This window comes from Chiloscyllium plagiosum, unplaced genomic scaffold (assembly GCF_037043375.1).
Source record: "Chiloscyllium plagiosum isolate Xiang-an unplaced genomic scaffold, Cpla_swu_hap1 HiC_scaffold_21, whole genome shotgun sequence".
NCBI classification, from domain to species: Eukaryota; Metazoa; Chordata; class Chondrichthyes; order Orectolobiformes; family Hemiscylliidae; genus Chiloscyllium; species Chiloscyllium plagiosum.
In genome coordinates, this window is record NW_028270159.1 from 46,893,722 (window position 1) to 46,918,734 (window position 25,013).

Below are 25,013 nucleotides of genomic sequence, written 5' to 3' on the forward strand. Positions count from 1 at the left end.
AGAAAAACATTACAACACAAAAAAATTTCACAGAATAATGCAAATGCCATCAAATAGATAAAAAGGAAAACATAATGTAGCACAACGATGCTTGGTCCTAATTGTGATTAGTAACAGCACAGTTACCATTTTGGGTTGCAGGTGAACTCGGGGTAGAATTAATTGTGGCTATTCCTTCTCATGGAGCCCTCATGTACCAAATCAGCAAAGTCAGCCAGGGTAGAATGGAGAAATTTCTCTGAATGGTTCCTTGTTGCAGTTACTTGGATGATATGCTCTGTAGTTTAAAAAAGGAATGCATTTCTAACGAAGGAGTCACTTGCAATTTGGTTCTTATTGCAAGCCATTCAACAAGGTGGACTGGTTAGCAAGGTTAGATCACACGGAATTTAGGAGAGCAAGCCATTTGGACATAAAATTGTCTTGAAGGTAGGACAGAGAGAGTAGTGGTGCAGGGTTGTTTTTCGGACTGGAGAGTTATGACCAGCGGTGTGCTGCAAGGATTGGTGCTGAGTCCACTGCTTTTTGACATTTATGTAAATGATTTGGATGTCAACGTAGGAGGAATAATAAGTAAATTTGCTGATGATACCAAAATTGATGGCATAGTGTATAGTGAAGAAAGTTACCTCAGAGTACAATAAGACCTTGAGCAGATGGGCCGATGAGTGGCAGATGGAATTTAATTTAGATAAATGTGAGATGTTGCATTTAGGTAAGGCAAATCAGGGCAGGATGATTAGAGTGGTGCTGGAAAAGCACAGCAGGTCAGGCAGCATCCGAGGATCAAGAAAATCGACGATTTGGGCAAAAGCCCTTAACCAGGAAGGGCTTTTGCCCAAAACATTGATTTTCCTGCTCCTCGGATGCTGCCTGACCTGCTGTGCTTTTCCAGCACCACTCTAATCTTGACTCGGATCTCCAGCATCTGCAGTCCTCACTTTCGCCTCCGAGGGAGTGTTGCCAAACAATGAGATCTTGTGGTACAGATCTTGGTGTGTAGGTTCATAGTTCCTTGAAGGTGGAGTCACAGGCAGATAGGGTAGTGATCACAACATTTGGTACACTTGCCTTTATTGGTCAGTACATTGAGTATAGGAGTTGGGATGTCATTTTGTGGCTTTACAGGACATTGGTTAGGCCACTTTTGGAATACTGCATTCAATTCTGGTCTTCCTGCTATAGGAAAGACGTTGTGAAACTTGAAAGGGTGCAGAAAAGATTGACAAAGACGTTGCCAGGGTTGGAGGGTTTGAGCTACAGGGAAAGGCTGAAAAACTGGGCCTATTTACCTTGGAGCATTGGAGGCTGAGAACCTTATCGAGGTTTATAAAATTGTGAATACCCAATGTCTTTTTCCCCAGGGTAGGGGAGTCCAAAATTAGATTTAAGGTGAGAGAGAAAAGATTTAAAAGGGACCTAAGTGATAATTTCTTCATGCAGAGGACAGTCCATGCATGGAATGAACTGCCAGAGAAAATGGTGAAGGCTGATACAGTTACAACATTTAAAAGCCATCTGGTTGGTTATTTGAATAGGAAAGGTTGAAGGATATGGGCAAAATACTGGTAAATGGGACTAGATTAATTTAAGATATGTGGTCTGCATGAATGAGTTGGTCCAAAGAGTCTGTTTTCACACTGTACAACTCTTTAAATCTAAACAATGCATTGCTGCTATCAAATGAAACATCACAACAATGATAAAGGGAAGCTTCATCCTAGAGTAAGGGGAAAAGCTTTGCCTGAGGATTGAAGCAAGTACTTTTAGACATAGATTCTATAACTGGGAGAAGGATAAACGCAGAATCATTGCACACAATACAGCCTTCAAGCTGCAGATGATCAATCCAGCATTCTCACTGCAATACAATTTCCATTCATCCATTTACAAAACAATTAGCCTTAAATTATAAGCTTGGAATGTCACTGTTGGCCAAAGGAGGAGAAGCCACAAAAGGATTTGACTCTCTAACCTGATCTCAGCCAGTCGAAGGGTCTGTTTCTATGTTGTAAAGCTCTAGGATTCCATATGAATACAGGCAATGACATTCTCCCACAAAAGGTGAAAATATTGATGGAAAAGAGAAATATAGAAATACCAACTCTCAAAACCAAGGCTGCAAGTCCAGATACAAATGATCAAAGCACAGCAATGACAGACCATTCCTGTGGTCGAAGGCATTGCTCAGGCTGCTCACTTCTCAATGTAGCACTGACGTTTCCAGAATGATCACACTGATTGCCAAACTAATTTTAAATAACTCTTGATTGCAACCTTTTAATATCTGCTCACAAGGTGTAACTAAGGTGTAATTACGCACAATTTAAAAACAAGCAACAGCAATAAAAACAAAAGGTCACAGGTCAGATAGATGCTGATATTCAAAATCAATGTTCATTTTCAAAGAAATGATAATTTGCCATTCTGATTCTGACAGAACAGAGGGGAAAAATTCTTGCATTTTCTCCCCACTTGAATTACTTCAAAATGAAATATTCATTTATTCACTGAATCCTTTCATTCATTTCCTTTAATATGCTGGAACATGAATACATTTCAAAAACAACAGTTAATATTCATAGATGCAAGACACATTAACCAGCCATTAAGCTGTTTGAAGAAAGCTCTGTTGTACCTGCTTCAGTTAAACAGACCCTGTATACTTTTGGATCAGTGGTGCTGGAAGAGCACAGCAGTTCAGGCAGCATCCAACGAGCAGCGAAATCGACGTTCTTGCCTTACACGTTACCAATTACATGGGGAAGTTATGGTTTTGTTTACATTGATTGGGATTTAAAAACCTTCCATGGAAAGCAAATGCTATCAGTCTGAAAGATAATTTATTGGGTTGATGTATAAGAGTGAAAAAGTCTTAACAATGACATATAGATGATAGGTTTTACACTGATAGGGTCTTAACCAGAGTACAATGTGCAGGTTTTATCTCCTTACCATCGTAAGGCCACGTTAACCCTTGAAGGTTCAGAAGTTCTCCAGAAAGATTCTTAGGATAAAGGTACAAGCAGAAACTAAGACAACAAGGTCTATATTATTTGAAAGCTGAGATGATCCCATTGAAATGCAAATTGTGATGGGTTCGACAGGAGTAATGCTGTGAGAAGACTCCCTCTAGCTGGGGAACAGAGAACACAGGGTCACAGTCCCAAAATAAACGGTTGGCCACTTTGGACTCAATTGAAATGATTTCTTTCTAATTCACTGAATGTGGGGTCACTGGCTAGGTCCGCTTGCATTGCTAATTCAGCAATAAACCAGCTGTAGGTTTGCAGTCACATTTGGCCAGACCAGGAAAGGATGGCAGTTTCCTTCCCGAAGAGCATTAGTGAACCAAATAGGTTTTCTCTAAACGTCCAGCAGTTTCATGGTCATTGGACTCTTTATTCCAGGTTTTTACTGAATTCAAATTCCATCACCTGCCATGGCAGGATTCAAACCCGGCGTTCCAGAACATTACCTGGATCTCTGGATTAGTAGGTTAGTGAGAAGGACATCACTATCCCTACAAGATTTCACTTAAAGGTTGATGAATCTTGGAAATTTTCTACCGCACATGGCTGTTGAGGCTCAGTTGCTGACTATATTCAAGTGTTCCTGCTCCTCAGATGCTGCCTGACCTGCTGTGCTTTTCCAGCACCACTCCCTTGACTCTGATCTCCAGCATCAGCAGTCCTCACTTTCTCCATCTATGGATTTTTGTCTACAAAGGGGATATGGGGTTACTGCAGCAAGGTGGAGCTGAAATAGATCAGCTATAATCTTACTGATTGTGAAAGCACACCTGAAGGTCGAATGACCTACTGCTGTTTCCATTTATGCCTTTTTGACCCTTATTCCAATGCTAAAATAATTGACCCAACAAAAGTGAGAATCTACAATTCTGCTTGAATAAGGCAACCAAAATTAGAGAACGATACAGCAATGTTCACAGCATTCAATAATCCATCAAGTACTTCTCAATCCCTTTGCTCTTACCTCTCTTACTACACACTCCTACTAATAAAATTCAAAATGTCACCAGTCTTTGTTTTTGTCTAATTAACCTGTACCTGAACGTTCAAAGAATTCTGCACTTGGAGCCGCTTTTCATCCGCAACCTTCACCCACCGAAATGTGCTCCAATGGCTTCCAAAATGCAAAACTAACCCTTATCCACATTAAACAACATGCAGCAGCAGCTTACCTTACCTCAAGTTGTTTGTCAAACTACTTATTCACATTACCAGTAACCTTTGAGAAAATCCCATCCAGTGAATGCAGGCTTTGCTGGCAAAGATCATGCCTACTGCCCCTTGTCCTCAAAAGGCTGATAGAGAGCCGTCTTTTTGAAATCAACCATGAGCCTCACAGCCATTACAAAAGGGCAGTTATGGGTGAAGTGCATTACTGTGGCCCTGGAATCATGAGTAGGCCCCAGTGTGTAAGGTTAGATTTCCTTCCCCAACAGACATGGGGGAACCAGGTGAGTTTTTGTTTCAGCTCGCAGCTTCACGCTCATTACTGAGGGCAGCCTTTCATTCCAGGTTTAAATCGCCGATAACAATTTAAATGCACTCAGCTGCTGCAAGGAGATTTGGACTCATGTCTCCACAGCATCAGTCTGCATTATGAATCCTGCAATATCATCACTGCACTCCAATTCCAGCAATCCCCATGCATAATCTCTAAATACAAACACAGAGAATGCTGGAGAAACTCAGTACGTCTGGCAGCAACTGTGCAGATAGAAACAGAGTTAATGTTTCAAGTCTGATATGACTTTTCGGCTTCTTTGTCACTGGCTGTGGGAGTGGCAGCGCCACCCAGCCAGTGCCAGTGAGAATCACAGTGCCGCCCAGCCAGTGCCAATGAGATCGACAGCGCCGCCCAGCCAGTGCCAGGGAGAACGGCAGCGCCACCCAGCGCCGGTCAGGCTGACAGCGCCACCCAGCCAGTGCCGGTGAGAACAACAGCGCCGCCCAGCCACTGCGAGGGAGAACGGCAGTGCCGCCCAGCCAGTGCCAGGGAGAACGGCAGCGCCGCCCAGCCAGTGCGGGTGAGGCCGACAGTGCCGCCCAGCCAGTGCCAGTGAGGCAGACTTTGCCACCCAGCCAGTACCGGTGAGGCCGACATCGCCGCCCAGCCAGTGCCGGTGAGGCCGACAGCACCACGGAGAACGGCAGCACCAGGGAAAACGGCAGCGTCGCCCAGCCAGTGCCGGTGAGGCCGACAGCGCCAGGGAAAACAGCAGCGCCGCCCAGCCAGTGCCAGTGAGAAGGCAGCGCCGCCCAGCCAGTGCCAGTGAGGCCGACAGCGCCGCCCAGCCAGTGCCAGTGAGAACAGCAACACCACCCAGCTAGTGAGAACGACAGCGCCGCCCAGCTAGTGAGAACGACAGCGCCGCCCAGCCAGTGAGAACGACAGCGCCGCCCAGCCAGTGAGAACGACAGCGCCGCCCAGCTAGTGAGAACGACAGCGCCGCCCAGCTAGTGAGAACGACAGCGCCGCCCAGCTAGTGAGAACGACAGCGCCGCCCAGCCAGTGAGAACGACAGCGCCGCCCAGCCAGTGAGAACGACAGCGCCGCCCAGCCAGTGAGAACGACAGCGCCGCCCAGCCAGTGAGAACGACAGCGCCGCCCAGCTAGTGAGAACGACAGCGCCACCTAGCTAGTGAGAACGACAGTGCCACCCAGCTAGTGAGAACGACAGTGCCACCCAGCTAGTGAGAACGACAGTGCCACCTAGCTAGTGAGAACGACAGCGCCGCCCAGCTAGTGAGAACGACAGCGCCGCCCAGCTTGTGAGAACGACAGTGCCACCCAGCCAGTGAGAACGACAGCGCCGCCCAGCTAGTGAGAACGACAGCGCCACCTAGCTAGTGAGAACGACAGTGCCACCCAGCTAGTGAGAACGACAGTGCCACCCAGCTAGTGAGAACGACAGTGCCACCTAGCTAGTGAGAACGACAGCGCCGCCCAGCTAGTGAGAACGACAGCGCCGCCCAGCTAGTGAGAACGACAGTGCCACCCAGCTAGTGAGAACGACAGCGCCACCTAGCTAGTGAGAACGACAGCGCCGCCTAGCTAGTGAGAACGACAGCGCCGCCCAGCTAGTGAGAACGACAGCGCCGCCCAGCTAGTGAGAACGACAGCGCCGCCCAGCTAGTGAGAACGACAGCGCCACCTAGCTAGTGAGAACGACAGTGCCGCCCAGCTAGTGAGAACGACAGTGCCACCCAGCTAGTGAGAACGACAGTGCCACCCAGCTAGTGAGAACGACAGTGCCACCTAGCTAGTGAGAACGACAGCGCCGCCCAGCTAGTGAGAACGACAGTGCCGCCTAGCTAGTGAGAACGACAGTGCCACCCAGCTAGTGAGAACGACAGTGCCACCCAGCTAGTGAGAACGACAGTGCCATCCAGCTAGTGAGAACGACAGCGCCGCCCAGCTAGTGAGAACGACAGCGCCGCCCAGCCAGTGAGAACGACAGCGCCGCCCAGCCAGTGAGAACGACAGCGCCGCCCAGCTAGTGAGAACGACAGTGCCACCTAGCTAGTGAGAACGACAGTGCCACCCAGCTAGTGAGAACGACAGTGCCACCCAGCCAGTGCCAGGGAGAATGGCAGCACCGCCCAGCCAGTGCCAGGGAGAATGGCAGCACCGCCCAGCCAGTGCCAGGGAGAACGGCAGCACCGCCCAGCCAGTGCCAGGGAGAACGGCAGCACCGCCCAGCCAGTGCCAGGGAGAACGACAGCGTCGCCCAGCCAGTGACAGTGAGAACGACAGCGTCGCCCAGCCAGTGACAGGGAGAATGGGCAGCAGCCAGTGTTGGTATATTAGTGACTAAAGCTTGACAATATTCTAGCCTTCACATCTACCCGTGTGCCAAATATGCTGCATGGTGCTTTTAATTGGACCACATTAGTCATAGTAGGTGTCAATTTCAGTGTGTAACTGGGTTCCGGGGGAGTGCTTCTCTTTATCTAACTTGTTACAATAATCGCAAACATGGATTACCAATGTTTGACATCCCTCATTTGATTTTAATATCACCGATTGCTCATGAACTAAAAATGGTTTTGAAAAGGACAAATGCTGAACTGGATTGGTTGCTGTTGATCACCTGACTAGGTTGAACCGAGCTCAGGAAACTATAACTAAAGAAGGATTAGTTCTCAGATGTTCACACAATTGACTGAGGTCATGGAAACACCATCAGTCAATCACTACATAGTCCGACCTGGATATATTTTAACATTTTGAATCCCCTGGAATTTCTGACCAAATTCACTGCTGTAAGAGAACCATCAGTGAGAGGAAAACAGTAATTTAGTGAAAAAGATAACCATAACTTCATTGAGCATTAAGTGCAGCCTCATCAATGTCACCAAATCCCAGGAATATATTTCAGAAAAGAAAATGCCTGCTGATGGAGAATAAGGCATAAAAACAAACATTTAAGGCAAATGTTTTCCTTTAGCTTCTTAACTGCTAAGCCATTTAATTCACACAGGACTAAGGGCAGTTGATATTACACAATAGAAATAAACTACTAGAATAATAAAAACAGCTCAATTAAATCATCTGAGATATAACAATGGGACAAATAAACTTTTGTTTTCTGATAAGCCACTGCATCAACAATCACCATATCTTACTTAACTTCATGACAATATTTGAGGATTTTTCACTAGGGTCACTGATTCCCTTTAGGGAAGGAACCTTCCATCTTTACCTGATCTTTATCCCACCTTTACATGGGATACCGCAATGTGGTTGACTTTCAATTGCTCTGCGGTCAATACCAATGTTGGCCTGGCTAGCAGCGCTCAAATCTCATGAGCGAATATACATACAACAAGAAAAGTAGTCGGGCTGAGCTAAATGCTTGGCGATGATTTCAATATCTCTCAAAAGAAACCTGCTTTTCGCCTGTAAACAGCTAATGCACCGTCAGCAATCGGACTGCATCTACGCTCCTATGAAAGCGATGTCTGCATACAGCCAGCTGGAAGAACCTCAACCATGCATGGACTTAATGGACTCTAATTCAGGTGAACAAATTCCAATATCTTTGACTTTAAGTAATTTGTGACTACTGTTCTTTCTGTTTGCTTTCTTTTATACAGGGCTGTGTGATATTTTGCAATCTACCTGTTCAGAGATATTGTTACATACCTCTGGAGCAGTGGGATGTGAACCAAGGAACCATTAGCCCAGCAGGCACGGCACTATACTGCACCACTACAACCCTCTTACAGGATTGCAAGAATCTGTGTCACAAATCACTTCCCTGGGCTTCAAATGCAGGAATAAACCTTACCCTGTTTTAATCCCAAAGAATTCATTTTTGGGGTCATTTTTAACTTGGACGTCACATCCTACTGTCTGTTTTTGTGTCTGAGAGAAAGATCGGATGATAGTTTCTGGGAGAGCTGAGGAATGTGGACTCAGGAGGAGAGGGTGACGAACCAAAAACAGGAGCAGGAAGTGAGGCAATCAATGTGAGAGCAATTCAAGAGGAAATTTCAAACCTAGATCAGCAAAAGGAAAGAATCGTGATCTATTGTAGAGGTGAATGAGCTTCAACAACACATTGAGACTGGAAGAGACAAAGGGAAGGCGAAAGTGTGAGAACGAGGGACAGGGAGGGAGGGAGCGCGGAGGAGGGGAGAAAGACAGGGAACAGGAATTGAGGCAATCAATGTGAGATCAGTTCATAAGGAAATTTCAAGCCCAAATCAGCAAAGGGAAAGAATTGTGATCTCTTGTCAAGTTGAATGAAATGTAACAGAACATTGAGAGGGGTAAGAGACAAAATGAAGGCAAACGTGCAAGGGGGGGGGGGGGGGGGGGGTCGGGGGGAGGGTGGGAGGGAGGGGTAGAGAGAGACGGGGTTGGGGGGGGAAGAGATGGAGAGAAGTAATTGAGGCAATCTAACACAGCAATTCAAGGGGAAATTTCAAGTCCAGATCAACAAACGGAAAGACTTGTGATTCCACACTGTAAATAATCTAATCTAATCTCTTGTTCAGGTGAATAAGATTTAGCACCTTCTGTGTTGGGGGCGGCGGGTGTGGAGGAGAGAGAGAGAGAGAGCTCGAGGGAGAGAGAGCTAGAGCTCGAGGGAGAGAGAGAGAGAGAAAAAGATAGATAGAGCTCGAGGGGGAGAGAGAGAGAGAGAGAGAGATAGAGCTCGAGGGAGAGACAGAGAGAGATAAAGAGAGAGAGAGGTAGAGCTCGAGGGGGAGAGAGAGAGAGATAGAGCTCAAGGGGAAAGAGAGATCGCGTGCTCGAGGGGGAGAGAGAGAGAGAGAGAGAGAGAGAGAGAGAGAGAGAGAGAGAGAGAGAGAGAGAGAGAGAGAAAGAGAGAGAGAGAGAGAGAGAGAGAAGAGAGAGAGAGAGAGAGAGAGAGAGAGAGAAAGAGAGAGAGAGAAAGAGAGAGAGAGAAAAAGAGAGAGAGCCCGAGGGGGAGAGAGAGATAGAGAGCTCGAAGGACAGAGAGAGAGAGAGAGAGATACAGAGCTTGGGGGGGGGGGGGGAAAGAGAAAGAAAGAGAGAGATAGAGAGAGAGAGGGAGAGAGAGATAGAACTCGAGGGGGAGAGAGAGAGAGAGAGAGATAGAGCTCGAGGGAGAGAGAGATAGAGCTCGAGGGGGAGAGAGAGAGAGAGAGATAGAGCTTATGGGTGAGAGAGAGAGAGAGAAACAGAGCTCGTGGGTGAGAGAGAGAGAGAGAGAGAGAGAGAGAGAGACAGAGACACAGAGAGAGAGAGAGAGACAGAGAGAGAGAGAGAGAGACAGAGACAGAGACAGAGAGAGAGAGAGAGAGAGAGAGAGAGAGACAGAGAGAGAGAGACAGAGAGAGAGACAGAGAGAGAGACAGAGAGAGCCCAAGGGGGTGAGAGAGAGAAACAGAGCTCGAGGGAGAGCGAGAGACAGACAGACAGAGCTCGAGGGAGGGAGAGAGAGCACGCAAGGAAGAGGGCGTGACAGAGATTTTACTGAAAAATCCAAGGGCTCTGTCCGGATTACATGAATGACATGTTCAGCGCCTGAAATACCCACATCCTGTGAAAAAGGCTATGATTCATATACGAGACAACCAAAGCACTTGCTACCGAAACCTAAATATTCAATAAATTCTGCAGGCACAGAGTTAAATAATGGAGTGAAAGGCTGGAGATATGGATCTGGAACAATCCCTTATGAGTTGAGCAGAGAGTATTTTTTTGAAACCTGGAGTAAGCACAATATGGTATTTACAAGATGGTGTTCCAATAAAAAATCAATGGATAAAGCTCATTAAATTGTACGTGGAGGGTGAGTGCACAAGGGAACATTTAAAGATCTGAAGTTTTGCTCCAGCCTGATTTCGAGAATGCAGCAAAGAGAAATGTAGCAACAGATCTAACATGGCAATGAAATTGTAATTGTTGATGTCAACTAACCAATTACAAATTATAGAATCCCTTTAATGTGAAAAAGAGGCCATTTGGCCCTTCAAGTCCCCACCAATCCTCTGAAGTGCATCCTAGTCAGATCCATCCCCCTACCCTATCCCCCAACCCTGAATTTCCCATGGCTAACCCAACTAACCTGTACATGCCTGAATACAGTAGGCAATTTAGCATGGCCAATCCACCTAACCTGCAAATCTTTAGACTATGGGAGGAAACCAGAGCACCCAGAGGAAACCCACGCAGACATGGGGAGAAGGTGCAAACTCCACACAGATAAGTCACCTAAGGCTGGAACTGAACCCAGATCCCTGGCACTGTGAGGCAGCAGTGCTAACCGCTAAGCCATTGTGCTGCACAAATGTTGTGCACTTTTCTGCCTTTTGTGTCTACAGCATTAATCTGTACTGTATTGAAGAGACAAATAGTTTACCAAGAACATAACATTTGAGTAAGCAGCATATAAAGTTGTTTGGGCATTATAGATTGGGGCAGCACAGTGGCTCAGTGGTTAGCACTGCTGCCCCACAGCAGCAGGGACATGGTTTAAATTCCACCCTCAAGCAACTGTCTGTGTGGAGTTTGCACATTCTCCCCTTGTCTGCATGGGTTTCCTCAGAGTGTAGGTTAGGTGGACTGGCCATGTTAAGTTGTCCAAAGTGTCTAGGGATGTGCACTCTAAGTGACTTAGCTATGAGAAATGCAGGGTCACAGGGTCTAGGTGGAATGCTATTCTGAGGGTCAGTGTGGACTTGAAGGGCCGAATGGCCTGCTTCCACACTGTAGGAATTCTCTGATTCTATGAAAATCTAGCTTTGAATAGGGAATCAGACGACAGGGTTAGAACTGAATGATTTACTGTTATATACCACCTAGATGATTATATTTACTTTAGCAGCTTGCTGGAAGTGAAAAAGCAATTGTAGTTTTGTTTAAAATCTGTAATCACAATAATCCAATTTAGTGCAACAACCTTGGATACAGCAAATCCTGATTCAATTCTCTGTCTCATTTTCTCAGGCATGTACACACATGCTATCATGCATAATAATAAAAACCACAAAATTAACACTTGACCGCTGCACACAACAATGTTATTTACAGTGATCAGTGAGAGCCTCTAACTATTTTAGATATTTTTTAACCAATTTGTTCAGGGATATTATTTCACATCTCTGGTGCAGTTGGAGCTTGAACCCAAGCCACCTAGCTCAAAGGTAGAGATACTACCACTGCACAAAAACCCTGCTCTGATTTCTTTTTTTAAAATCGAGTGAATCAATCTGTTTGGAGATGTTATAGCACACATCTACAGCATGACCATGATCCTCCTGGTCCAGATGTAGAGACACCACCACTGCCCCACAAGAGCCCATAATTCACAGGGACATACATGCTGTCATGTGACACAGCTGTTCTGACTCATAAGGTGTCACAGACCATTGTTAACTTGCATTGAATTCCAGAAGGATATCAGACCCTTCAGTTGACTACAGCCCTTCAAATGTTTGGACACTGCATAATCAGAGAATGTTCACCTGCCCCCATCGTTTCAGGACATGATCAAATTCAACCAAGATGGTGCCAAACCCTCACCAACTCCTATTCCTTTTGGATATCTTCACTTCTAGTAGGTTCGCCGATGACAGAAGGTTGGTGGAGTGGTGGATAGTGTGGAGTGCTGTTGTAGGTTGCGACAGGACATTGGCAGGATGCAGAGCTGGGCTGAGGAGTGGCAGATGGAGTTCAACCTGGAAAAGTGTGAAGTGATTCATTTTGGAAGGTCAAATTTGAATGCAGGATACAGGGTTAAAGGCAGGATTCTTGGGAGTGTAGAGGTACAGAGGGATCTTGGGGTCCACATCCATAGATCCCTCAAAGTTGCCACCCAGCTTAATATGGTTGTTAAAGTAGCATTTGGTGTGTTGGCTTTCATTAGCAGGGGGATTGAGTTTAAGAGCCACATGGTTATGCTGCAGTTCTCTGAAGCCCTGGTTAAACCACACTTGGAATACTATATTCAGTTCTGGTTGCCTCATTATAAGGAAGATGTGGAAGCTTTAGAGAAGGTCCAGAGGATGCTGCCCGGACTGGGAGCATGACTTATGAAGAAAGGTTGAGGGAGTTAGGGCTTTTCTCATTGGAGTGAAGAAGGATGAGAGGTGACTTGGTAGAGGTGTACAAGATGATGAGAGGCATAGATGGAGTGGATAGCCAGAGACTTTTTCCCAGGGTGGAAATGGCTATCATGAGGGAGCATAACTTTAAGGTGATTGGAGGAAGGTTTAGGGGAGATGTCAGAGGTAGGTTCTTTACACAGAGAGTGGTGGGTGTGTGGAATACACTGCCAGCAGTGGTAGTAGAGTCAGATACATCAGGGACATTTAAGCAACTCTTGGATAGGCACATGGAAGTTAGTAAAATGTAGAGTATGTAGGTTAATTTGATATTAGAATAGGATAAAAGGTCAGCACAACATGGAATAGTACTGTGCTGTACTATTCTATGTTCGAGTGCCAAGTTTCTCATCACCAATTCTCTGTTCCCACTCACCCCACTCATTATCCTCCTTTCCCCACATCAATGTTAATGGTGCCCCTCCAACCACTTTGTGGTTCCACTCCTCTTTCACCTCCACTGATGTCTCTCATCGCCAACTGCCCTCTGAGCTTCCCAGTGACCTCCTACTTCCTGTGTAACAGGCAGCCATGGCTCTACCTTGAGGAGACTATGGTATACATGAATGGAAAAGGTTTCGAGGGGTATGGGCTAGGAGCAGGCAGGTGGGATTAGTTCAGTTTGGAGTAATGTTCTGCATGGACTGGTTGGACGAAAGGGTTTGACTCCTTGCTGTATGACTCTGACAACAGGAAATATAAAAGCAATCAATTCGTAATGCACCATGTAAAAGGAGATAGATGTTGAAATGCCAAGTGTTTCCATCCTGCCTAACAACAGGAGAAAGTAGGCAAAGACAATGAAACTCAAAACAAATTTCAGAAACAACATTAGTTGCATGCATCTCTCAGTGAGAATCTATCAGTGCACTCCAGCTGAAATTGAACACACCCTGATGGCTATCGTCAATCACTCCATCTCCTAACACTCCAAAATAATTTCCACATACCAGGAGGTCAGCCAGTCTCCTGATTATTAATGATACCCACCGTATAAAAAGCAATAAACAAGCACTGGGACTACAAGGCCAATTCTAATGACAATTTCTTCTCAGGACAACAATAATAACAACAATAATTGCTTTTGTGGCTTTCAGCTTCCTGTGCAATATTATTTATACTAGACATGAAGTTTAAGGATAAGCAAATAATTATTTCTCGATGAAACCACTGTTGGGATGCAGGTGATGGCTGTAATAGAATCTTATCTAGAGGTGTGACAGGGCTTTTACATTACATCATAGCATTATACAGCAGGAGGTGAAATCATGACTGGGTTCTCTCTCTTTCTCTCTGAAAGACCCATCCCATTAGTACCACTCCTCTGCTTTGTCCCACAGCCCAGAAATAATTTCCCTTTCAAGTATTCATCTAATTCCTTCTCATAACAATATTTAAATCTGCTTCCACGATCCTTCCAGGTACATCACTCCAGATCCTAGCTCACAGAGTAAAAGAGAAACATATTGCCAAGCCTTTTTCTTTCTCAATTATTCAAGTCACCCTTTAGCCTTTCTTGCACAAAGGAGGTCAACCTTTAGTTCCTCTCCCTCAATGTTGACAGGACATTCTATATAATACTGTATGGCAGAGTAGAGACTTTTAAAATGTCCTGACAATAACCCATTCTGCATCCTTGTATTTCCTGAAGGGCATGCGCTCAAGATTCGGGCTGATTCATCTGTGTGCAGTAATGTGATGTTACTTTTCATCAGAAAGAATGGATGCCTTACACAAGTCTCTCACCTTGATTCTATATTGTGCTGGGATGGGAGGGCCTGGATAAGAGTCGCCTGGGGAATTTACCACACTCCCCTTCTCCCACTGCAGCCCGACTTCACAAATATTCTGTGCTCATGTCAAGTCCCTTGGAATTTAGACACTTGCTAACAGCAAAGCAACTTATTTTGCAGGTCTGATGCACCAGACGCTGATGATGGGAGATTATCACAGAGTCAGTTGATGGTCAATGTCACCGGACTGATAGGTCTCATGATCGCACCAGGTTTTCTACATAGATATTGGCATAAATGGAAGAACAAAAAAAAACAAAGAATGGCAGATGCTGGAAATTGGAGCAGAAATGGCTGGAAAACTCAGGTCTGACAGTATCTGGAGAGAAATCAGAGTTAATGTTGCAAATCCAGCACCCTTCTTCAGAGCAGGAAGATCAATGGAAGAACGTTTAGTTATAAGGAGGTGGTAGCGTACTGGTAATGTCACTGGTCATAGCAGTCTAGAGCTCCAGGCCAATGTTCTGCAGGCATGAATTTGAATTAGATGGTGAACTTTAAATTCAACAAACATCTGGGATCGAAAGCGGATTAATGGCGACCATGAAACTCTGTTGGTTGTTGTACAAATCCATTTGGTTCACAGATGCCCTTTAGGTAAGGAAATCTTCGCCTTTCCTCTGATCTGGACGAAACGTGACTCCAGACCCACAGCAATTCTAAACTGCCCTCTTGGTAACTAAACATTGGTATTAAATGGTGGCCCAGCCAGTAGCTACCACATCCAACAACAAACAGGCCAAACAGATGATGAGCGCGGGAGGGATAGAAGTGAACTAGAACAGAGAATAGGTGTGATGATAGCGTGGGAAGCATAATGAATACTGGCAGAGGTAGCAGTCACACACTCTCTAGCATGACACTGTGTTGCAGCTGCATTTCATGAGCATCCTTGTATCCTTTGCTACTCCAGCAAAATATCATAAGGGGGTTTTACAGGAATGTTATCAAAGTTTCAGAGCCTAGCATCTCAGCGAACAATCACCAATGATGGAAAATCAGAGATGTTCAAGAGGCCAAAGTTAGCAGAGCCCAAGGGGCTGTGGGTCTTACAAGAGATTACAAAGATTGGGTGGAGGGAGAGAGAGCGCAAGAGCAAAAGTGAGGTAGAGAGAGCGCGAGAGCGAGTGCACGTTCCTGAGAGACAGCGAGAGAGAGAGAGAGAGAGAGCACGCACAAGAACCAGAAAAATGCAGATGATATAAAGTGTTTAACGATCAAACGCAATGTATATTGGAGCCAATGTAGGTCAGCAAGGATAGGAGTGAAGGGTGAACAGGATTTGATTTCTTTTATGATTTCAAGATTATGGAAGATATAATTGGAGATTGGAAATGTATTGGAATAGTTAAATGTGGAGGTTAAGAAAAAGGCATGAATGAGAATTACAGTGGATAAGATGAAGCAAGAACAGAGAAGCTCAATATTACAGAAGTGGAAAGAGGCAGTTGTCGTGATAGTGTGGTGATATTCAGGAGAGTCTTGTTCTTGCTTAACATCAACAAGCACTCATATGCGTGCGTCTATGTATATAAAAATATTCAAATTGGGATCAACTAGCATGTCTACTGTTGCCATGGTTGAGATCAGCAATCCTCACAGAGGTCAGTTTTCATCAGAGGCCCTGCTGGTCCTGATGGATTAGTGTTACAACTTGAGACTTTCTGGTCTTTAGGTTTGGCATGTGTTGGTGCTACAACTCAGGGTCATGCAATCTAGAATCATAGAACTTATACTGCACAGGAGCCTGTATGGTCAGTCATGTCAGAGTTGGTTCACTGCAGGAGTGACTCAGCTAAACTGGGTGGTGCCATTTCAGACAATGCTTTTAGCCATCAGACCCACTGCTGTGTCTTAGTTACCAATTCATGGAGTGGATTAATCCACACTTGCTGCCATTTAGCAAATGGCAACTTTAAGTGAAATTTTCCTGCTCAAATAACCATTGTATGATATAATGAAAACTGGAAACCTGTCCAAATGTTTTGATACATTAACATTTATGAAAAACAAAGCCAAGTGAAGTCCTACATTTACAGTTTGGTTCGCAAGGATGATTAGATTAGATTACATTACATTACAGTGTGGAAACAGGCCCTTCGGCCCAACAAGTCCACACCGACCCGCCACCCACCCATACCCCTACATTTACCCCTTACCTAACACTACGGGCAATTTAGCATGGCCAATTCACCTGACCTGCACATCTTTGGACTGTGGGAGGAAACCGGAGGAAACCCACGCAGACACGGGGAGAAGGTGCAAACTCCACACAGTCAGTCGCCTGAGGCGGGAATTGAACCCGGGTCTCAGGCGCTGTGAGGCAGCAGTGCTAACCACTGTGCCACCGAGCTCCCTACGAAAGCCATGAAAACAAACACAACAGATCTGTCTGCACCTGAAAATGCACATTCAACATATTCACAAATAAGGCAGCCTCGTTTTTATTATCTTTCTGTGGTCCTTGCTGGCTAGGCCAATATTCATTGCATATTTCTAACTGTGCTCGAGAAAGAGGTCACAAAATCCCATCCTGGCTACTGTGGCAGAGAATTGGACTTTAATGCTCACTAATTACTCCACATGCTACCAGATAACCCAGAATAGGAGTCCAAATAGGAGTCCATTATCAAAATGGAGTGCATTACTGGCAAGTTCAGGATAGACAACACAACAGGACCTGGATGGGTATATGAATAGGAAGGGTTTGGAGGGATATGGGCCGGGTGCAGGCAGGTGGGACTAGATTGGGTTGGGATATCTGGCCAGCATGGACAGGTTGGACCGAAGGGTCTGTTTCCATGCTGTATATCTCTATGACTCTATGACCAGGCAACTCATTCCGTTAAAGAGCTGCAGTAGCACAAGACCCTGAATTCTAGCCTTAAACCCTAGGACACACAGTAACTTGACATGCTGATAACTGGTGAAAGCCTCACCTGCCATTAAGTGCAGATGGCACTGCACTTATTTACCATTTTGTCTATGTTCTACATTTCTTGTTTGAATGACTATTTATGAATATGTTAGTGTGCTCATGTTCCGCACAAGAGATAACAAATACACTGATACAAAATTGATATTAAAAACAGCCTGCAAGTCCACAATCCCAGCCTTGACTGCAGCTTAAGATTCCATCTCACCATTTTCATCCACCTCCATTTCTTCCAATGACATCTTCTACTAACATAATTGAACTATATTGTTACTGGTTTCAGAATAGATTACTTGAATATTTTCACAAAAATCAATCTCTGGTCAGAAATACTGCTGACCTAACAAAGTCACAAACTTGATTCAAAAATTACATAAAATAAATACTATAGACATGTGTGTTGTGGGTGAATGCAGACAGTTTACAGTGTGGATAAACTGTATACAGATCTAGGCATTGTGCTGTGTAGAGTATAAGCTTTTTAGACAAGAGTATTATTGAAGTTGTACTTTACCTATGGCACTAAGGGCATGTCGGAGTTCCAGAGTGAAAGCAGTAATGGGAACATCCTCAGAAACTGGCAGAATGGCCACAGTGGCGAGATTACTGGCAGGATTTCCCACTGATTCCAGTTTGTTGCTCAGTGCATGAGTGATTCCAATGCTACGACCTGACACAGAAAAAATAATTACATGCAATGACAAGCAAAAATGTTAGCACGATTCTGACATACCTACAGTGTGCTGGGATTTTTGCTCCCATCAAGGTACATCTGGAACCTACAGAAGCAGTAACCATCCAAACTTGGACCTTCCTGAATGTTGTACTATCCAGTACTCTATAGCACTTCTAAAGGTTCTGTCTCACTGAATTCAAGTTGTGTGTGAGGTAGCTGCTCTAAAGTGACTGTTCTTCACGTATGGAGCTAGAAATTACTGCACTACAACTGTCCAATCCTGATCTCACACAACACTATATAGCAGCTGAACGCTGGATGAGATTTGCTCTCTCTGCTCCAAAGTTACCAGCAGACAAAGCGGGATGTTCTGCGTGTGACTCAGTGTTACAGAGAGCAGTGTCTTTACCCAATAGGCCATCAGGGAAGTTTAATGTTACATCCTTAAAGCATAACTAAGTTCGACACAACTCTACAGAGATATTGGTTGCATAGCAACAGAAAATCTTTGGCCACATTTCAGATTTAGCTAGGAAACAGTTAGGAATCCTGACAGTTGAAAATTTCTGATTCATAATTACTTTATTGGAGAGACAGAGAGAGCTCCTTTCTTTACAAACCCATCCAGCATCAGCCACATCTAAGTATGTATTGCAAAAACCACAGCAATTCAATTCAGAGGCTGCTGCTAGGTCATGAATAGCACAATTTGTCCAAGTCTGTTTGTTTGTCAAACAATTAAAGCAGTAAAACCCATCCTTTTCATCTCTCTTAAAAGTTTTGGCTTGTATTTTTCACAATGTCATTGATGTTTGGAGACCGCAGGCATTCCCAGTTCTCTTTAATCTTTTGACATTTTAGTTCCAAGAATTCCCTTTGCAACCCAGGAATTTTCCATTTTCCAGTTCTCATAATGCATAATTATGGGTGTGTCCCCATCACTAAATAATCCTCATTCTGTAAATAAATATGCTGACAACCAATGGAAGATTGAGAGTTGGCTCGCAGCATGGTGCACTTACAAGTCCTGAAGGTTACACATATCAATATAAAGGATTTGGAATGAAAAAATGTGTATAAACTGAGCCTATTTCAAATAAACAAAACAGATCATAGTCATTTGCTGGTTCATTCCTCAGGGCATTGCCTTCATCAGTCAGAATTCAAATGTAAACAAAGCTTGCCAGTTAGCCGCCATCTAACTAGTGTACTCTCCATGGCAACATCTCTATCAATCTACCAGTTGCCAACCAATCAGCATGCTCTGCCCAGACAGTATAAAGATGATGTTTCACTTTACACTGGCATTGGTGCAAATCTGAGTGCAAGACAAAAGGCCTCCACGAAATGTGCTTTTTATTTTCAGCGTTACTCAAGTTCTATACTACCAAATGACGAAAAGAAGGTACATTTACAATTTGAGGAAGAAAACTTATTTTATATTTTCCGAAAATATTTCAGGTTAATAAGTCTATTTGTCACCAGTTCTCTGATAAGCAGTTTCAATTATGTGGAGAACGGTTTCCCTCCTTCACTTCTAAAAGGCTGACAGAGAAAAAATGGTGGCTCAGCGGTTCACACTGCTGCCTCACAGTACCAGGGACCTGGGTTTGATTCCAACCTCAGGTGACTGTGCGGAGTTTGTACATTCTCCTCGTCTACATGGGTTCCCTCCGGGTGCTCCAGTTCCCTCTCACTGTCCAAAGTGCACGTTAGGTGGATTGGCCATGCTAAATTGCCCAAAGCGTCCAGGGATGTGTACGTTAGGTGCATTAGCCTTGCAAAATACAAGGATGCAGGGATAGGGTTAAGAAGATGCTCCTCAGATGGTTGGCGTGGACTTATTTAGCCAAATGGTCTGTTTCCAGACACAAGGGATTCTAGGAACTCAACTTGTAGTTATTGTCCATGTAATATAATGGTAGGGGGAACGTGCGACTGTTGTTAATGTTATTACCTGTTAATGGACCACTGACTTGCTGCAGGTTACCAAGGATTTTTTGGCCAAGTAGATGAATGAGTCGAGTAACCACCTAAAACACAATAACACCAATTCACGTGTAACTCTGGAATCAAATTAACTAAAAGATAGCAATTTCAGAAACAACTTATTCGTAAAGCACCTTTAATAAAGCAAAATGCCACAAGACGCATTTTCAAACAGAATTTAAAACCAAGCTACGTATGTAGCTATTCCATTTTGTGACCAGCACCTTTGTCACACAGGTAGCTCTCAGAAATATTATAAAGGAACATAGAGAGTAGCAATGTGAAAATAACTAGGGAAGGAATTTTAGAGATTAGTATCTAGGCAACTGAAGGATTGAAAATCAATAAAATGGACCAGAATTTTCAATAACAAAAACATAAATTGCTAAAAAAGCTCAGGTCTGACAGCATCTGTGGAGAGAAATCAGAATTAACATTTCAGGTCTAGTAACTCTTCCTCAGAACTGATAGTAGTTGTAAGTAGTTGTTTTTTGTGCAGAAGATCAGGTGCAGCGGGGGGTAAGGATTAACTGATAGGTGGAGCTGGAGCCCAAAGAGAGAACAGTTGGGACAGAAAGTGGATAACTGTCAGCCTAGGAGAACGAATAGCTATTAATGGGGACTATTAGTGACCAACAATGGGTAGCGGGTACTAGCAGATCATACGATAACAAGGTCTGGTGTGTGGGGGTGGGGGTAAGGAATTGGGAGAAGATGCCTCAAGCCCTAAAATTGCTGAACTCTATATCGAGCCCAGAAGCTTACAGGGTCCCTAAGTGGAAAATGAGATTATGTTCTTCCAGATTGGAATGAATTCACTGGAGCACTGCAGCAAGTCTGAGATGTAGATGTTGGCCAGGGAACAACAGCAGGCAACTGGAAGCTCAGGTTCTTTTTCTGAGGATGGAACGTAGGTGTTCTGCAAAGCGGTCACCCGGCCTATGCTTCATTTCCCCAATGTCAAGGGGACGACATAGTCAGCAGCGAATGTAGTAGACCAGATTGAGTGAAGTGCAAGTGAACACTACTGAAGCACTCTTGGAACTTTTCTTTCTAAAACTCGTTTGCACAAGCATATAAAATGCACTTGTGCAATACTGCGACAGTGACAGTGATCTTACAAAGACAATTCTACTCTAACATACCAGAGCTGTAAAACAAACTGGCAACCCCCTCACCCTGAGCTCACTGCCATCAGAGACACCTGAGAATGCACAATCCTGGAGCACAGCAGTCAAATGTTAATTTATTCCAGACTCATTATTCACTTAAAACACTGAAGAATGCTGCTCCCTTTCAGTCAACAACGCAGCTAATGCGAGTCAAAAAGAATCTTTACGCACAATAAACAGTCCTAGAACCGGGAAAGTATTTTCAAAGCTCTTTACTGCCAAATAGAAAGGCAAGACATGCTTATGTAGTTGGTAAATAAATTCACAGGAATTGCTGCTGCTGCTGGTGTGCTGTTCTACATCTCAAATATTTTGCTCAGTGTACACTCTCATTTGACACGCACTCGAAACTAGGAGCAATTTTATGGGGACTATTAGTGATCAACAATGGGTAGTGGGTAATAGCAGATCATACGATAACAAGGCCTGGTGTGTGGGAGTGGGGGCAAAGAATTTAATAGTCCCCATTAAAACAACTGCTGGCTTCTGTCAACAAAGTGCAAAAGTACAAACTTACGACCACAGGAGCAGAAATTAGGCCCTTCGATCCACCATTTGATCACAGCCGATGGGTTTTTCAACCCCATTTTCCTGCTTTCTCCCAGTAACCTTTAATCCCCTTGGCAATCAAAAACCTATCTACCTCAGTCTTAAATATACTCAATGACCTGGCCTCCACAGCCTTCTGTGGCAATTAATTCATCACTCTCTGGCTAAAGAGGGTTCTTGTTCTCTCTGTTCTAAAGGGTCATCCCTTGACTCTAAGGCTATGCCCTCGGGTCCTCGTCTCTCCTGTCAATAGAAACATCTTCCCAACATCCACTCTGTTCAGGCCATTCAGTATTCTGTAAGTTTCAATCAGATCCTCCGTCATCCTTCTAAACTACATCGAGGCTAGTCCTAGAGTTCTCAAACGTTCTTCATATGTTAAGCCTTTCATTCCTGAAATCATTCTCGTGAAACTCCTCTGGATCTGCTCCAGGGTCAAAACATCCATCCTGAAATATGGAACCTTAAATTGATAACAATACTCTAAATCTGGTCTGACCGGAGTCTTATAAAGCTTTCAATGAATGCTTTTATATTCTAGTCCTCTCAAGATAAATGACAACATTGTATTTGCCTTCCGAATTACCAACTCAACCTGCAAGTTTACCTTAAGAGAATCCTGGACTAGGACTCTCAAGTCCCTTTGCACTTCAGATTTCTGAATTTTCTTCCCATATAGAAAATAACCCATGCCTCTATTCTTCCTACCAAAGTGCATGACTTCTCACTTTTCACACATTGCATTTCATCTGCCTTTTCTTAGTCCACATTCCTAACCGGTTTAAATCTTTCTCAGCCTCCCTGCCTCCTCAACACTACCTGCCCCTCCACTATCTTTGTATTATCTGCAAACTTAGCATAATGCCCCCAGTTTCTTCACCCAGATCATTAATGTGTAAAGTGAAAAGTTGTGATTCCAACATTGACCCTTGCAGAAGTCACTGGCTCCCATCCTGAGAAGGACCCTTTTATCGCCACTCTCTGCCAGACAGCCAAGCTTCTATCCATGCTAGTACCTTGTCTCTAACACCATGGGACTTTATCTTACTCAGCAGCCTCTTGTGTGGCACCTTATCAAAGGCCTTCTGGAAGTCCAGATGGATAACATCCTTTGGCTCTCATTGGTCTAACCTGCTCGTTACTTCCTCAAAGAATTCTGCATGACCTCCCCTTGATACAACCATGCTGATTTTGCCCTATTTTACCATGCACTTTCAAATATTCAGAAATCTCACCCTTCACAATAGACTCCAAAATATTACCAATGACTGAGGTCAGGCTAACTGGCCTATAACTTTCCATCTTTTGCCTTACTCCCTTCTTAAACAGGGAGGTTACATTAGCAATTTTCCAATCCTCGATTCCAGTGATACCAGAAGGATCGCTATGAAAGGCTCCACCATCTCTTCAGTTATCTCCTTCAGAACTCTAGGGTGTAGTCCACCTGGTCCAGGTGATTTATCCACCTTTAGGCCATTCAGTTTTTCTAGCACCTTCTCCTTTGTGATGGCTACCGTAGTCATTTCCAACCCCTAACTCTCTTGAATTTTTGGGATATTACTCATGTCTTCCACCATGAAGACTGACACAAAGTACTCATTCAGTTCCTCAGGCATTTCTTTGTTCCCTATTAGCAGATCTCCAGCATCACTTTCCAGAGGTCCAATGTCCACTTTTGCCTCTCTTTTGCTCTTTGTATATCTAAATAAACCTGTTGCAATCTTCCCTCATATTACTGGCCAACTGACTCTCATCTTTATTTCTTTCTTCATTGTCCTCTGTTGGACTTTGAAGGTTTCCCAACCTTCTGACTTCCCACTGCCCTTCACCACATTATATGTGTTTTTTATTTTTATGCAGTCCCTGACTTCTCTGGTCAGCCATCTTCCCTTTGGAGAAAATGAGGACTGCAGACACTGGAGAGTCAGAGTCGAAAAGTGTGGCACTGGAAAAACACTGCAGGTCAGGCAGCATCCGAGCAGGAGAGTCAACTTTTCAGGCTTAAGCCCTTCATATCCTATCAGTATCACGAGGTCTTAGAAAATCAAGGTGCAAATTTGTCTTTGTTACCCGAATCCTGATTATTAGTGAGTTTTGAGCAAGTTTGTAGCTCAAGGTTTGCTCGCTGAGCTGGAAGGTTCCTTTTTAGACGTTTCAGTGCAGTGTGTGGTGGAAATAATAGAACATTATTTCAATGAGCCACCACACCCTACAGCACAGAGGAAAATCACATATAGTGTATTCACAAAGAACGGGCACCAATGAACACAGTCCGCTGATTCCTCAGCAACAAACCCCAACAAGCAGACAGAACACATTCCAGAAACCCTAGCCACTCTCCCCTACATCAAAGATATCTCGGAAATGACTGCCAGCCTACTCAGACCCCTTGGCATCATGGTAGCCCATAAACTCCCCCAACACACTAAAACTGCAGCTAATGAACTTGAAAGATCCTATACAGACAACAAGCAAAACTAATGTCATTTACAAAATACCTTGTAAGTACTGTAACAAACATTACATTGGACAGGCAGAAAACTAATCACCAGGATACGTGAACATCAACTAGCCACAAAAAGAATTGACCCACTCTCACGAGTATGGTTACATACAGGTGAGAAAAGATACCACTTCGACTGGGACAACATACCCATCCCAGGACAAGCCAAACAGAGACACGCACAAGAATTCCTAGAAGCATGGCATTCCAATTCTATCAATAAACACATTGACTTGGATCCCATTTACCACCCCCTGAGAAAAAGAGCAGGAAATGACATCATCAACCTAAACACAAATAGAAAGTGGGCCACGCCACCAGTGCTTCATCTGGAGGCTCACTGATTATGTTACCTAGCATGGCGACAAAACATCTAAAACCAAACCTTCTAGCTCAGCAAGCAAACAGATATCCAGATCCTGACTACTGTTTGGAGGCCTGTAGATAACTCCTATTATGGTTTTCTCACCTTTACGGTTCAACTCTACCCACACAGATTCTACATCATCTGACCCTACTTTGTTTATTGCTATTGATTTAATGTCATTTTTCACTAACAAGGCAACCCCACCCCCTCTAGGCAAAAGTGAGGACTGCAGATGCTGTAAACCAGAGTCAGGATTAGAGTGGTGCTGGAATTCCTGATGGTCTCCATTCCTGATGAAGGGCTTTTGCCCAAAACGTCGATGTTCCTGCTCCTCAGATGCTGCCTGACCTGCTGTGCTTTTCCAGAACCATTCTAACCCCACCCCCTCGTCTTT

At 44.3% G+C, this 25,013-nt stretch overlaps 1 protein-coding gene across 4 annotated transcripts in view; it reads right to left on the minus strand.

Moving 5' to 3' along the window:
* pnpla7b (patatin-like phospholipase domain containing 7b) overlaps positions 1-25,013 on the minus strand; it is a 354,731-nt gene that overhangs the window by 152,265 nt on the left and 177,453 nt on the right. For all 4 annotated transcript variants that reach the window (XM_043719901.2, XM_043719899.2, XM_043719900.2 and 1 more), the window contains 2 exons: positions 19,997-20,072; positions 17,878-18,033 (listed from right to left, as the gene is read on the minus strand). In XM_043719901.2, the coding sequence (XP_043575836.2) occupies positions 17,878-18,033; positions 19,997-20,072 (232 nt within the window). The remainder of the gene's footprint in view (positions 1-17,877; positions 18,034-19,996; positions 20,073-25,013) is intronic.